The sequence below is a fragment of the Sinocyclocheilus grahami genome, unplaced genomic scaffold (genome assembly GCF_001515645.1).
Source record: "Sinocyclocheilus grahami isolate Dianchi unplaced genomic scaffold, SAMN03320097.WGS_v1.1 scaffold435.1, whole genome shotgun sequence".
NCBI lineage: Eukaryota > Metazoa > Chordata > Actinopteri > Cypriniformes > Cyprinidae > Sinocyclocheilus > Sinocyclocheilus grahami.
Window position 1 is genome coordinate 560,567 of NW_015505614.1, and position 13,395 is coordinate 573,961.

The following is a 13,395-nucleotide window of genomic DNA, read 5'->3' on the forward strand; positions in this document are numbered from 1 at the left end:
AAAAGACATGAATGAACATGCATAGGCAAAAACAATCGATTTTTTAAATCACCAATAGATTTTTAGTTTTCAGGATTTTTTTTTTTACCAAACTTTGTATAAAGATAATTCTCAACTATGCTATAACAGAATGATTTGATATACCATTTGTCTTTATGCAAAATGTGTGTAAAATGGCCATAAACAGCTTTTCTCATTATATATAATGTATCCATAAACTAAATCTAATTTGCATATTAATGTGTTTTTGGGGCAACATGTAATGAAAAAGTAGTATAATAATGGGAGTAATAATTGACAAGATTTTCATAATAATATATAATATTTCATAGGAATATTGAAATATAATTTCTTTCCCTATTCATTTGTTGTGTCTCCCAAAATGTGTAATACACACGCTTTTACTCCCGGTGTCCTCATATGAGGACGTGTATGAAATCAACGTCCTGTTTCGTAACAGAAAGTCATATTTTGATTTGAAACCCCATAACATTTTCCTGAGATGTTGATTTATGACACACAGTTTAAAAATTTGTCAGATTTAAATTATAATGACTAAATATGATCATATTTCCATAAGAGTGTCACTAAAGTAATATCAGACATTTTTGAAGACCAAAGAGAGGGAGTGGTCATAGTGAAACATCCAAACATTTACCGTAGTATCTCTGAAAAGCCCTGAATGTGCTCTGTACAGGACATCCAGACTTCAAACTGTGGCATGTATAGTCTCAGAGAAATTCACTAAAATATAATGTCCTCATATGAGGATGCAGGGTCTCAGGATGTTAAGATGTTTGAAAGAGAATCAACAACATATGACCATCTGCAAGAAACACATGATCAATTACACTCATTTACTCACATTTGTTAGTAACCTATAAATAGTGCACAACCCAAAATGTTTCCTCGTCTTTTTATGACATAACTTGTTTTTATTTTAAAAGCTTAATAATTGCTCTTGGTGGGAGACCAAAGGGCATTTCAATGGAGTAAAAACCTAGGCACTAATCTTGAATACACCTTGGACATTACAGTTAATGAATGAGTCACAGATTGCATTAGACCTGCATGTACTCATTTAGCAGATGCATTTGTCCACAATGTCTAATTTGTAAGGAGTAATGCCTAATGAATCGTAAAGCAAAAATGTGAGAATACAAGTTTGGCAGCTGAACCATGAAAGCTTATATACAGGTGACAACACAAGACAAAGAAACACTATGACACATACTTACAGAAAGGGTAACAATGCATGCAAAGAATAAATATAATCGGACAGGTTGTATACACTTATTTTTAAGTACAAATTGAATGTATTATTGTCAAAGAGCTGAACGTAGCTTAATGGATACAAAAAATATAAAAAATTAAAAAAAGTTTGCTCATGGCTGTCTATCTGAACTAACGGAAGAGCAGCTGCACTTGTGTTTATATAGTCATCGATGGCTGCTAATATCGATTTCTCACGTCTGTATTTTTTTCAGTGGCCGATTACTAAGGTCTGTTATCAAAAAGGCGGCGATGATCGCGGCAACGAATCCCTCGCAGCTTTTACCTCTCGGTATGTGCGACTTTGGGTTTATTTATTTTACTAATTAAACATTTGTAGTTGTTGTAATGGGGGCATATAGATCCCAGTTCCCACTGAGTCGCATGCAAATCTCAGTACGTTTTATTAATTTATTTATATTATTGGACACACGTGTATATTAAACGTAATAGGTCTAATCATTTTGAAATAAGTGATTCAATATATAAATGGAAATCCGTCCCTGCAGTCAGTATGGGCGAATTCTGTTACAAAGTGAGCATCTATATTGAATTCACCCCATACCCCTATTCAGTTCTGTTGTCATCCCCTTCCCTTCATTAGTTCACTCATTTATTTCATCTTCAGTTAGCCTATAATGTCGTAATTACGAGTTGCAAACACACGAATGACCAAGTCGTTTTAAAAGTGGAAACCCCAGAATTCTGGATGATTTGCTGGGTTTGGATGTTGCAAGGGGCGTGTCGAATTAAATTCTATATAAATGGTAATGAATTATTTTGCAAGTTATTTTAATTTTACATGCTGCATTTCAGTCATTGTAAAGATGTGAAGACGGGAACAGCTTATAGATCAATTAAATCACTTAACCTTAAAATATTCTTACCTAAGTGAAAGAAATTAATAATTTTTAATATAGAAGTACTTATTCTAAAAGTTTATTGCTCATAATTATTTTGTGTTGTTTAGCCTACTTACGTTTTATGTTTCATACTGAAGTACGGGGGACATAAATGTCCGACACAGGATCTGTCCCAGCTGGAACCCTAAATGTCCAAAGTATACTTAAAGTCCCCCTGTAGTCAAATATTTTATCCCTTAAACGTATCAGCATCATCAAAATATTTAGATCATGGAAATTAAGTATCAAAATATTCGATACCTTAAAAACTTGAATAAATAGTAAATAAACATTTTCTAACAAAAAGAACAAGTAGAAAAAAAGAAAAATGCACAAAGAACTTGAATGGAGATTTTTCAATCTACAGAATTTTTCCCGGACCTTCTTTTCTCTGTAAATGAAGGGTGCTCACTATTCCTGAAAAACACAATCACTACTTAGCAGTCAGATGTCCGTATGCACAAAGGCACAGATCCCTAAACAAGGCCATATTTGCAGATGAAACTTTGTTTGTAGAAGCATTTTTAAATTTTGAACTAGCACTAACTACACCACGTTATGTACGAGAAGCTGCAAAAGACACAGGCGCAAGTGGAATGTAAAAAACATGGTGACATTAATTTGTATGTAAATATAATGGGCGATATATTGCAACACCAAAAATTATTGAGGTCACGTACGTATATTGTGCGATAAGTCGATATATTGATTATTGCGACAGGCCTAGATACCGCATGTGTCTTTTGATGTATACTGTAATCTGCTTTGGAACATTTAAGCTAGCAGATTTCACACTGTCCACACCTTGTATACTGCAGACATGAACAGCTTCAGTTGTTTTTGAATGTGTTTGTCATGGCTTCTGTGATGTCTTTCAGAGCTGGTGGATAAATGCATTGGTTCACGGATTCACATCGTCATGAAGAACGATAAAGAGATTGTGGGAACTCTGCTCGGATTTGATGACTTTGTCAGTATCCTTTTATGTGCTGGAGAAAAAACTGGCACATATTTGTGATGGTTAATGCTTTAGGATTAGATTGTTTTATTTTACAAAATACAAGTACAGAGCCGATGACACTGTTACACATTCACTCCTCTGGACATAGTAACACTTTACAATCATTTATTTGTCCTATGAATATAAGAGACTCTTTGTTATAATACCATTATAGTTAGTTTTATTTCACATGATGTAAAGAAAGAGACTGTGCATTAAATTTAAAGGTGACATATCATGAAAATCTGACTTTTCCAGGTTTTAAGTGCTATAATCAGGTCCCCAGTGCATCTACCAACAAAGGAAACGTGAAAAAGATTAACCCAGTAACTTTGTTTTGGTAAGCCTTTTTCTGCAAGCGTCTGAGAAAACTAGTGCGTCTGATTTCGCTCCCCTAGTGACGTTGCAAAGGGTTCTCATTATAATATTACCGCCCCTTAATCTGTAAATTTCCACCCACGGCGCCGTCATTTTGATCTCGCAAGCAACAACGGTGTACCAGCTCTAATCCCATGGCGAAAGTTTGAGCAAAACATGCTAACTGTTCTGCCTTTGGTTGCATAGATGAGCACAGAACACTATTTAGAGTCCCAGCCTCAGAGGAGGCAAGAGAGCAGTGGATTTATTGATTTATTTACTGTATATTGCTGCTGCCACACAGATCTAAAATAAACATGCGATTTATTTCCCAGCTGTTTACCTTCACAGACATAACCGACTGTTTTTGTAACTCGTGTGTTTTTAACATAAACTTGTGTGTGAATGAGAACTTAGTTTAGTACTCACATGCTGTGACAGCCGCTTTCTGTCCGTGTGCGCTCAGAAAACCATATATCAGAAGTTTAAACTCATATGCTTTAAAACACATGATTTCAGCGCGATAAACATGATAATCAGAACCACAACAGATGTTTTTAGCAGGTACCAGTTGTAATGGAGCAGCTCTATTCTGGAAAAGGACTTTGTTTTGGTAAGCCTTTTTCTGCAAGCGTCTGAGAAAACTAGTGCGTCTGATTTCGCTCCCCTAGTGACGTTGCAAAGGGTAGAACTTAGTTTAGTACTCACATGCTGTGACAGCCGCTTTCTGTCCGTGTGCGCTCAGAAAACCATATATCAGAAGTTTAAACTCATATGCTTTAAAACACATGATTTCAGCGCGATAAACATGATAATCAGAACCACAACAGATGTTTTTAGCAGGTACCAGTTGTAATGGAGCAGCTCTATTCTGGAAAAGGGGGCGGGGAGCAGCAGCTCATTTGCATTTAAAGAGACAGGCCCGAAAAACAGCGTGTTTCTGCTTCCACTCAAAATAGGCATTTTCAAAATGATATAATAAATTATCTCTGGAGTATTTTGAGCTGAAACTTCACAGACACATTCTGGGGATGCCAGAGACTTATATTACATATTGTAAAAAGGGGCATCATATGTCTCCTTTAAAAAGTGTGGCAGGACTCCACATACATTTTCTTGACTGTTTTAATCAGACATGGTTCTTGAGGATGTGACAGAGTTGTAAGCATATGTTTCTACCTAAAAATGTGCTTATATATTTCTTTATTATCTTTACCTGATGTATGAATCCATCTGCTTTGACTTTAACTGCTCCTCAAACTTATTACTAAATATATATGGGATATGTGAATATGTATTGATACTCTTGTATTGATAGGCTTTACATTTTTTAGTTTTTTTTTACTGGGATCCAGACACCATTGTGTTCTTGCTATTAACAAGGTTCATGCAGAATTTGGAATGTGTCTAATTTTTTTATTTCCCTAAAACATCGTGTTATAAAAGTAGAAAATAATTGAACATTTGAAATAAAAAGCAAATGCAGCTTAATGTGTCCCGTGAAATGGCATCCATGTGTTCTGTCAAGATGCCAGGTGTTCATTTCGATTGCGTAAGTATTGCAAAAACAATGAATAAAGCAGCCTTTCCATTTGATGTGTTCAAAAAAGCAAAAACACCACTTCTGGGGAAACCAGCACACAGTTTTTTTTTAAAAGGGGTGGTTATTCCAGGTCAAATTGAGCAACCCCATGGGGACTTCATTATTATAGTTTAGGATGTCATGAATTGATAATATATTATATAATAATGTTTCGAAAATTCACTTATACATTTTTTAATTGTACACTCATGTATTCAAGGTGTAAGGAAAATGTTTTATAACTTTTTACGTGGCTCCACCACGTTTTCTCAAATCGGAAATCTGAATATGTTAAAATGATATGTTTGAAAAAACATTTTACAAAAAATATATGATATCAATATGAATGTGAGATTACATTTCAGAAACTTGATGTTTCTTAATCTCAGATATCACTGAGCCATAACAACTATGTGTTATTTTTGTGTCACAGTGAAATCACTCCAGAAGGAAGAAGAATCACAAAGCTGGATCAGATTCTACTCAATGGCAATAACATCACAATGGTATGATCAATTATTGAGTTCATCTTTAAATCACTTAACAATCAACTATATATCACGCTTAATGAATTGACAACATTTGCTTTTAGATTAGTTTAGTGTATGAATATGAGTAAAGGTCTTGTAAGTTTGTTTTTGTAGCCAGTGTTTAATGAAAGCCACGATGCACTACATCTACCAACAAACTGGGTCATATAGAAAGCTGTATCTCAACATTTTCGTTCAGTATGTTACTAAAACTTTTTTAAAAAAACACAAGTTTTCTAAATCTGTCATTTTTGCTGATGTTCTTTAATACAGGGACTCTTACAGGAAGCCCACAGATCTAAAACACGCCTTAACATCCCAGCCGATCCCCGACTATATTAAAAAATTACCAAAACACCAAACTGTAATTGCATTAATAGATGAATGCTACTTAAAATGACACATTACTTTGTCAAATGTATTGAAATCATGTATTTCTGCTGTTTTCCAGTTAATTCCAGGAGGAGAAGGACCAGAAGTTTGAGAAATATGTAGCACCTTCCACAAAATAAACATACAATTTATGTTCCTGTTTCATGAAAGAAACCTGAAAAATTATCACTTGTTGTTTTCAAACATTCCTTTTCATTTTATGAGGGGAGTTTTTCCACATTAGTTCTTTCTATTCTTTAAGTGATCCAAAAAGTTTTTGTAAACATTTGCCGCTTGTTACAATAAAACGGATCAAATGAATTGGACTGAGTTGGAATTCAGTTGTATGTTAATAGCATTTGGTGTGATAGATTCCTGAAGTGTGAATGAAGAAAATGAGGATAATTTGTGGAATCGTCATTTTTGGTTTTAATGTGGTTCTTTGCTTTAAGAATGTCACATTTGTGAATTTGTGCATTTTCCTGATTTATTTTGTATATGCTGAAATAAATGTACATGTAGATTTACATGAACTCATCATTTGTACCACAACACACTGTATGTTTATGACTGATTTAACAAGTTTACTAACAAACCACTTTAAAGATGTATCTGTAGGTCAGGGCTGTCCAAACTCGGTCCTGGAGGGCCGGTGTCCTGCAGAGTTTAGCTCCAACCCTAATTAAACGCACCTGAACCAGCTAATCAAGCTCTTACTAAGCATAGAAACTTCCAGTCAGGTGTGTTGAGGCAAGTTGGAGCTAAACTCGGCAGGATACCGGCCCTCCAGGACCGAGTTTGGACAGCCCTGCTGTAGAGTGTCAAAAATCATGTGAAGAAATGAGAAATTCGGAAAACTGGTCTAGTTGTAGAACTGCGCTGGTCCCAGTAAGCATCGGTCTCAGTACATGGAGGGCTTCTCTTCTCCTTTAGGATTCGTCACTTTCTCCAGGTTCTTGCTGATGACATCATAGAGTTCAGCCTGAGAAACAACAGACATCTGAATCTTCAGCCATACAGTTGTGTCCACAATTATCATGATTCATTCGTAAAGGCAATATCCCCAGGATGAATCGCTTGTGTGGTAGCATTTCTTATTTAGAAGCTGTTTGCTGAATGAATAAATGTAAGAAACTCACATAGAAACCGCGTATATCAAGCATAATCACTCTAATCTCGGAATAGGCTGCTTCATCCTTCTCGTGCACCAGAGAGCGATAATCCATCTGCCAAAAGAATATATGTTTATTGTTACACAAAAAGGGTATGAAAGTGATTATAAAACGGATAGTTCCGGTCCTTGATTCTGATTGGTTGAGCTGCGTTCGAAGCTGTTGTAAATTACTCTACAAACATACACTTTTTTTTTTTTACGTCTGTGTGTTGCTCGGCAACCACTTTGTTGCAACCACAACCGTTTCGGAGGAAATGCATTGTTTGGCGGAAGAATTATGTTATTTTTAATTTCATTACATTTTATTTGCTTTGTGTAACCTTGCTACATATATGAAATAACTGTTTTATAAAAGCAATAAGCCCCATGAAGCCGTGGTTTACAGTGAATTTATAACAGCTAAGGGGGATTGTTAGGCACGACGCAAAGGTGGCTTATTGCTTTAATTGAAACTATACTGTAAATCTTTTTGAAGTGATGGGGTCAATTTGTAAATCTGGTGATTTACCTCCAAACAGTTACATATGCAAATTATGTAATAACTGTCTAGTATTTTTAGAGAAACCTGCAGATAAAATGAAATTAATAATATAAAATGAATCATATGGATTTAATTGCTTTGTACTTGCCTGTTCGTATTCTTAAAAAGTTGGGTGATGTTTATTATGCCTGAACATCACATTTTCTTGCAAAATTGTAATTATTTCTGAAATACTCAATTTCATTGTTGAGGGCTACAGAATGCTCAGAGTTGTACAACTTTTGTGTTTGCACAGAGTACTCGAATGACCTCTTAACTCATGAATCAAAGGGTTGAATGGCAAAAACCGAGAACATGGTATTGAAAAACCTATTTAATAACTGTGGCTATACAAAAAAGTAATGAAACTAATACTTTGATTTGACAGGTCACACTCACCACGTGTGTGTCTTTGGAAGCTTTTGCCACTGCATCACCTCTCTCTGAGAAGTACCTGCAGATAAACACACCTTCATTACCAACATGACAAAATGAATAAATGTGGGGAGTGTAAAATATACTGCAATTTTACAATCTTCAGTAAGCATAATCAATGTACTGAAATAGTTGGTCATACTTGTTAATGTTGGTCTGAAAACCCTCCACCTTGGTCTTCACAGCAGTAATTCTCTCAAGGATTTTTTCCTAAAATATCAATATCAGTCATGTTAACTGCTGCTTATCTTTGCGATTCAGAACATTATGTGGTATAAAGCATGCATTTAGAAACAGTCTGAGCCTTTTAAGGTTTAATAACCTGAATTGCAACTCCAAAATCATTTCCATCCTCTATTTTTGGAATTAGATGAGAAATCCAGCAAGAAACCTGAAAAAAATAAAAGAATAAAGCTGCCACTACTGTATATCTGGGAAAATGCTAAAAACTTATGAGTTAATTTTGCTCACTTACAGTGATGCAGGTCTCCTTCAGAGCCATTATCTCTGGTTTTACAATATCCAGCAACTTCACAATCCTCTCATTTCCTTTGATGAAACCACACTTGGGAGCTGACACAAGAAAAATGTAACATTACAAAAATATGCCATATTTCCATATCACAACAGTGTATCACAGTTATGGTTTGGTGCAACTTTAAAGCACTTTTATCCACATTTCTTCTATATATCACTCTAGTAAACATTCACCTTAATTTAATCTGTTCATAACAATTTTGCCTGAAGAACATTCAGCTCCTGTTTTAATTTCATAATTATTTTAGTTACATTTTAAATTTACAGAAACTAGGAGTACCCATAGATTAAAACATGTTTTGAAAACAAAACTAGGGATAAAGGCCCTTCAGATATTGTTGTGGACAATGGGGGACCTTGGAGTCAAAAAAGCTGAGAACCACTATTCTATATTAGCTATAGATCAGTGTTTACGCAATGTTTCAGATAAACGTGCCTTTCTGAAAATCAGTTATTTGTGTATCATCTTTCCAAATTTCCCATTCATAAATACAATTTCACGCAGTCATTCATGTACTCATGATTGCATGAGGAAATCCCCATGAGGAAAATAGCTTATACTGTAAATCATACAGAATTAAGTTTTTGAAAATCTAAAAATATTTTGTGTGAAGGGTAGGGTAAGGGGATAGAAAATATAGTTTTTACAGTATGAAAATCATTATGTCTATGGAATGTCCCCATAAAACATGGAAACCCAAAGAGTGTGTGTGCATGCGTGTGTGTGTGTGCATGCGCGTGTGTGTGTGTGCGTGTGTGAAATTACCTTTCTTCTTTTTCTCATCATCTTCATTTTTATCTGTCTCCATCTCCTGTTAAAATATTTAAATAAACGTTTTAAATGTTTTTATTTAATAAAAAAACATTTATTCAATTTTTTCCCCCCAGATTAATTTCAAAAAGCATAATTTTGAATCACAAAGTGGATGTCAACCTCATCTTCTGGAGCAGGGGGGTCAGGAATGGGAATGTCCAGGGGTGCATGGAGAGATGAGAGGTCAGTGATACTGAAGCCATCCCCCTAAAACCATAAAAGAAAAGTATTTAAATTCAGTTGTCACTGAAGTCGAGGTATTGCTCAAATGTGACCCTGGACCACAAAACCAGTCATAAGTAGCACAGCTTTATTTGTAGCAATAGCCAAAAATACAGGTCAAAATTATCGTTTTTTATTTTATGCCAAAAATCATTAGGATATTAAGTAAAGATCATGTTTCATTATGATATTTTGTAAATTTCCTTCCGTAAATGTATCAAAACGTAATTTTTGATTAGTAATATGCATTGCTAAAAATGTCATTTGGACAACTTTAAAGGTGATTTTCCCAGTATTTAGATTTTTTTGCACCCTCAGATTCCAGATATTCAAACAGTTGTAACTCGACCAAATATTGTCCTATCCCAACAAACCATACATCAATGAAAAGCGTATTTATTCAGCTTTCATGTAATGTATAAATCTCAATTTCAAAGAAATTACCCTTATGACTGGTTTTATGGTCTTGGGTCACAAATGGTAACCTGTGCAGCAGAAACAAGGCCACAAGTTCGTTTCCCAAGGACACACATGCATGAATACCCAAATGTATTGGTCACTTTGGATATGCCAAATGAACAAAGGTACCTTCAGCAGGTTGTCGAGCTGTGAGATCTTCAGAGGTATGTGATTGGAGAACAGCTCTTCTGCCTGTCAATGCAATGAATATTGTCAACACAAACAACCAATGCATTGCAAAATCTCACATTTTGCCTGTGTGTGTATTATTTCAATTGAATTCATACCTGCTTATACAGTGACTGGCGGTAGTTTTCTATCTGGATGAAGGTAATACAAATATACAATTACAATTCAAACACCATTTTTGTCCATGAACATGATCGCGCCTTCCATGCTTTCACGTTACTTTCACTTTCAACATTCGTCGATGAGGAAGTGTGACTCAGGATTTTTTTTTTTTACCATAAGCAGAGATCGCCAGCAGTGTTTTATGTTCAATAACTACCAAACAAACGACACAAGCCCTTTAAAACTTCATTGAGGAGCCATATTGTAAACAGTCGTAAACGCGTTTACATTTACTGCACTCTGTTGAGAGAGGAAATAGTATAAATTCTACAGAGATGAGCTTACCCTGACTGCATTTTCAGAGTTTATCTTCAGTACATTAGTTTTGGACATAATGAATGTAAATGTTCGTTATTTTCAGACAAAGAAATCGCGGTACTGTGAGCAGCAGACGTTCAGGTGCCTCGCGCACTAGCTTTCACTTAGCGATACTTTCGATTTCTTGATGACGCCCACTATCCCCGAAAAGATCCATCTTCTTCTTCTTCTTCTTCTTCTTCTAATGTTTATTGGCGGTTGGCAGACTAGCTTATTAGTGCATTTCCGCCACCATCTGAACTGGAGTGTGGAGCATCGATGCATGTATATGTATCATATGTATGTATATCATACTAAATAATAATAATAATAGTCATAAATAAATAAATAAACATCATTATATTCTTATATAATTTCCTGTATCTTTAAAATATTTTAACAAAGCAAATCTAATATTCTTACTCCTTTTTAACTTAATATATCTTCTAAAATCATGCTTCCACCTTCTTTAATTACTTTAGTTTCTAGCATTTGTCGTTCGTTGTTATATGCAACAGTACATGCTCTACAGTTTCAAAAATCCCACAATGCATGCAATAATCCATTCGGATGTTTCTTGATTCTATTTAAATTTCCATTCAGTGCAGTATGTCCTATTTGAATTCTTATTATTACTGATTCTTCTCGTCTTCTTAATCCCATGCCATTGTTACGTATTCCTACTTCCCTTTGAACTCTATATAGATGTCGTCCAGTCTTCTCTTTCTCCCAAAGTTTCTGCCATGCATTAATAAGAGCTTTCCTAATTTTTATTTGTGCTTCTGCCTTACTAATTTTTTATGTCAATTCCTATCTGATTCAAGTTCAAAGAATTCTTAGCATGCTTATCTGCCTTCTCATTTTGGAACCCAAATAAATGAAAAAAAAGCCCTGATTTTTCATTCTATATACAGTATATACTGCAGTATTTCAAGTATGACATCTTGTCTGCAGTTAGACTGGCCTGATTGAATGCTCTTTGACGCAGCCAAAGAATCTGAACATATTACTGCTTTTTTCATTCTATTTTCCTCTACCCACTGGAGAGCCATAACTACCAACTCTGCTGTAAATACAGATAAAAAATCCGGGGTTCTTTTCTTAATAGCTTTTTCATATTGCGGAATAAATACTGCTATTCCTGTTTTCATATAGTTTCTGGATCTTTTGAACCATCTGTAAATATCTGTATCATATCATAATATTTCATATATATTTATACATATATTTCTGACCTATATATTTATTAACTCTTATTTTTATTGGGTCACAATCCTGTTTCTTCACTTCATCTGTTAAATAAAGATCTACTATAGGCTTTACAAACATCCACAGTGGAACTGCTGACATGTGTACTATATTACTGAATTGTTTTATTTTTTACATCTATCAATTCCGCTATTTCTTCCATTTCCTGTCCAATATTCTTAATATTACTTTTTCTATATTCCCAACTTTTAAAAAAATATTGCCGAAAAGATCCAGTGATTGCTTTATGTTTTTAGATCCTTGCACATACTCATTAATTCGCCGCGTCAGTCACATTTCTCATTCACACAACCAATTTTCTCTTTCTTCTGTTATTATATGAACAGCTTTTCTTTTCTGAAATGCAAAAATATGATCATTTCATGTGGCAAAAATGACCACCTGTTCTCCTCCTAAGTAACAATAGAGGGCGCAGTCAGGCATATCAGCACTGGAGGGAATTAAAGGAAATAGCTCTCCGACTTCGCCCCAAAATGAACATTTGCTCAAAATTGGAATTTCTTTCACGAAAAAGATTTGGAGAACTTTAGCATTTCTTCGCTTGTGCATCAATTGACTCTCTGCAGTGAATGAGGGGTTTAGGAAATAAGGGGTTTAGGGTTGGGGTCAGTGTACATGCTGATAAAGCCTCAAACCTTATTAATATCATGCTGGAAGCAAAATGTGATAGGTAGCACTTTTCACAATCGAATTATGCTACCATTTGTTTTAATGGGAGGTAGCAAAATCTGACAGGGTAGCACAAATCATCAGAACACCGTCAAGAGTTCAATAAAAACATCGCAAAATCCACAAGCAATCGACATGACTCTAGTTCAGGGGTGACCAAACTCGGTTCTGGACACCGGCCCTCCAGGACCGAGTTTGGGCACCCCTGCTCTAGTTGATCAGTCTTGTGGAGTGAAAAGCTGTTTTTGTAATAATACAGATCGTCTCAGGTTACTTATGTAACCATGGTTCCCTGAGTAGGGAACGAGACACTGCGTCCTCTAGGGGTCGCTATAGGGAATGCCTCGTCGTGACCCGTGTCTGAAGCATACATTGAAAAAACACCAACTCGTTGGCCGGCGACAGCCATGACGTCACTACCGGTGCGTCTATAGTATAAATAGGCGCCGGGAGCACACATCATTCACTTCTTCATCTGAAGCTTGCGTCCGCAGCATGGCAAGAAACCTAGAGAACGCAGTGTCTCATTCCCTACTCAGGGAACCATGGTTACATAAGTAACCTGAGACGTTCCCTTTCATGGGAACTTCGAACTGCGTCCTCTAGGGGTCGCTATGGGGAACGGTATACCCA

At 35.6% G+C, this 13,395-nt stretch overlaps 2 protein-coding genes across 2 annotated transcripts; one reads left to right on the plus strand and one right to left on the minus strand.

The window, feature by feature from the left end:
- The first annotated feature begins 1,493 nt into the window (after positions 1–1,493).
- Positions 1,494–6,866, plus strand: lsm5 (LSM5 homolog, U6 small nuclear RNA and mRNA degradation associated). Its single transcript, XM_016233598.1, has 6 exons — positions 1,494–1,564; positions 3,053–3,148; positions 4,665–4,692; positions 5,547–5,619; positions 6,095–6,633; positions 6,833–6,866. The coding sequence occupies exons 1-5, from the start codon at positions 1,525–1,527 to the stop codon at positions 6,125–6,127; spliced, it is 270 nt and encodes an 89-aa protein (XP_016089084.1). The 5' UTR covers positions 1,494–1,524; the 3' UTR covers positions 6,128–6,633; positions 6,833–6,866.
- Positions 6,764–11,085, minus strand: psme2 (proteasome activator subunit 2). The gene is made up of 11 exons (XM_016233597.1): positions 10,813–11,085; positions 10,464–10,496; positions 10,306–10,368; positions 9,616–9,702; positions 9,448–9,493; positions 8,620–8,717; positions 8,467–8,535; positions 8,287–8,354; positions 8,109–8,163; positions 7,155–7,241; positions 6,764–6,997 (listed from the first exon to the last, which is right to left on the minus strand). The coding sequence occupies exons 1-11, from the start codon at positions 10,858–10,860 to the stop codon at positions 6,917–6,919; spliced, it is 735 nt and encodes a 244-aa protein (XP_016089083.1). The 5' UTR covers positions 10,861–11,085; the 3' UTR covers positions 6,764–6,916.
- Between the last annotated feature and the right edge of the window lie 2,310 nt (positions 11,086–13,395).

What these genes read in the sequence shown, in the direction of transcription:
- psme2 (XM_016233597.1), bottom strand. Translation starts at nt 10,860, where the DNA reads ATGTCCAAAACTAATGTACTGAAGATAAACTCTGAAAATGCAGTCAGG. An exon ending in TGAAGGAGACCTGCATCACT is followed by an intron (nt 8,536 to 8,619) that starts GTAAGTGAGCAA and finishes TATTTTTTTCAG; the next exon opens with GTTTCTTGCTGGATTTCTCA. An exon ending in TTTCAGACCAACATTAACAA is followed by an intron (nt 8,164 to 8,286) that starts GTATGACCAACT and finishes GTTTATCTGCAG; the next exon opens with GTACTTCTCAGAGAGAGGTG.
- lsm5 (XM_016233598.1), top strand. Translation starts at nt 1,525, where the DNA reads ATGATCGCGGCAACGAATCCCTCGCAGCTTTTACCTCTCG. An exon ending in CGGATTTGATGACTTTGTCA is followed by an intron (nt 3,149 to 4,664) that starts GTATCCTTTTAT and finishes TGTTTTAATCAG; the next exon opens with ACATGGTTCTTGAGGATGTG. An exon ending in CTTGAGGATGTGACAGAGTT is followed by an intron (nt 4,693 to 5,546) that starts GTAAGCATATGT and finishes TTTGTGTCACAG; the next exon opens with TGAAATCACTCCAGAAGGAA.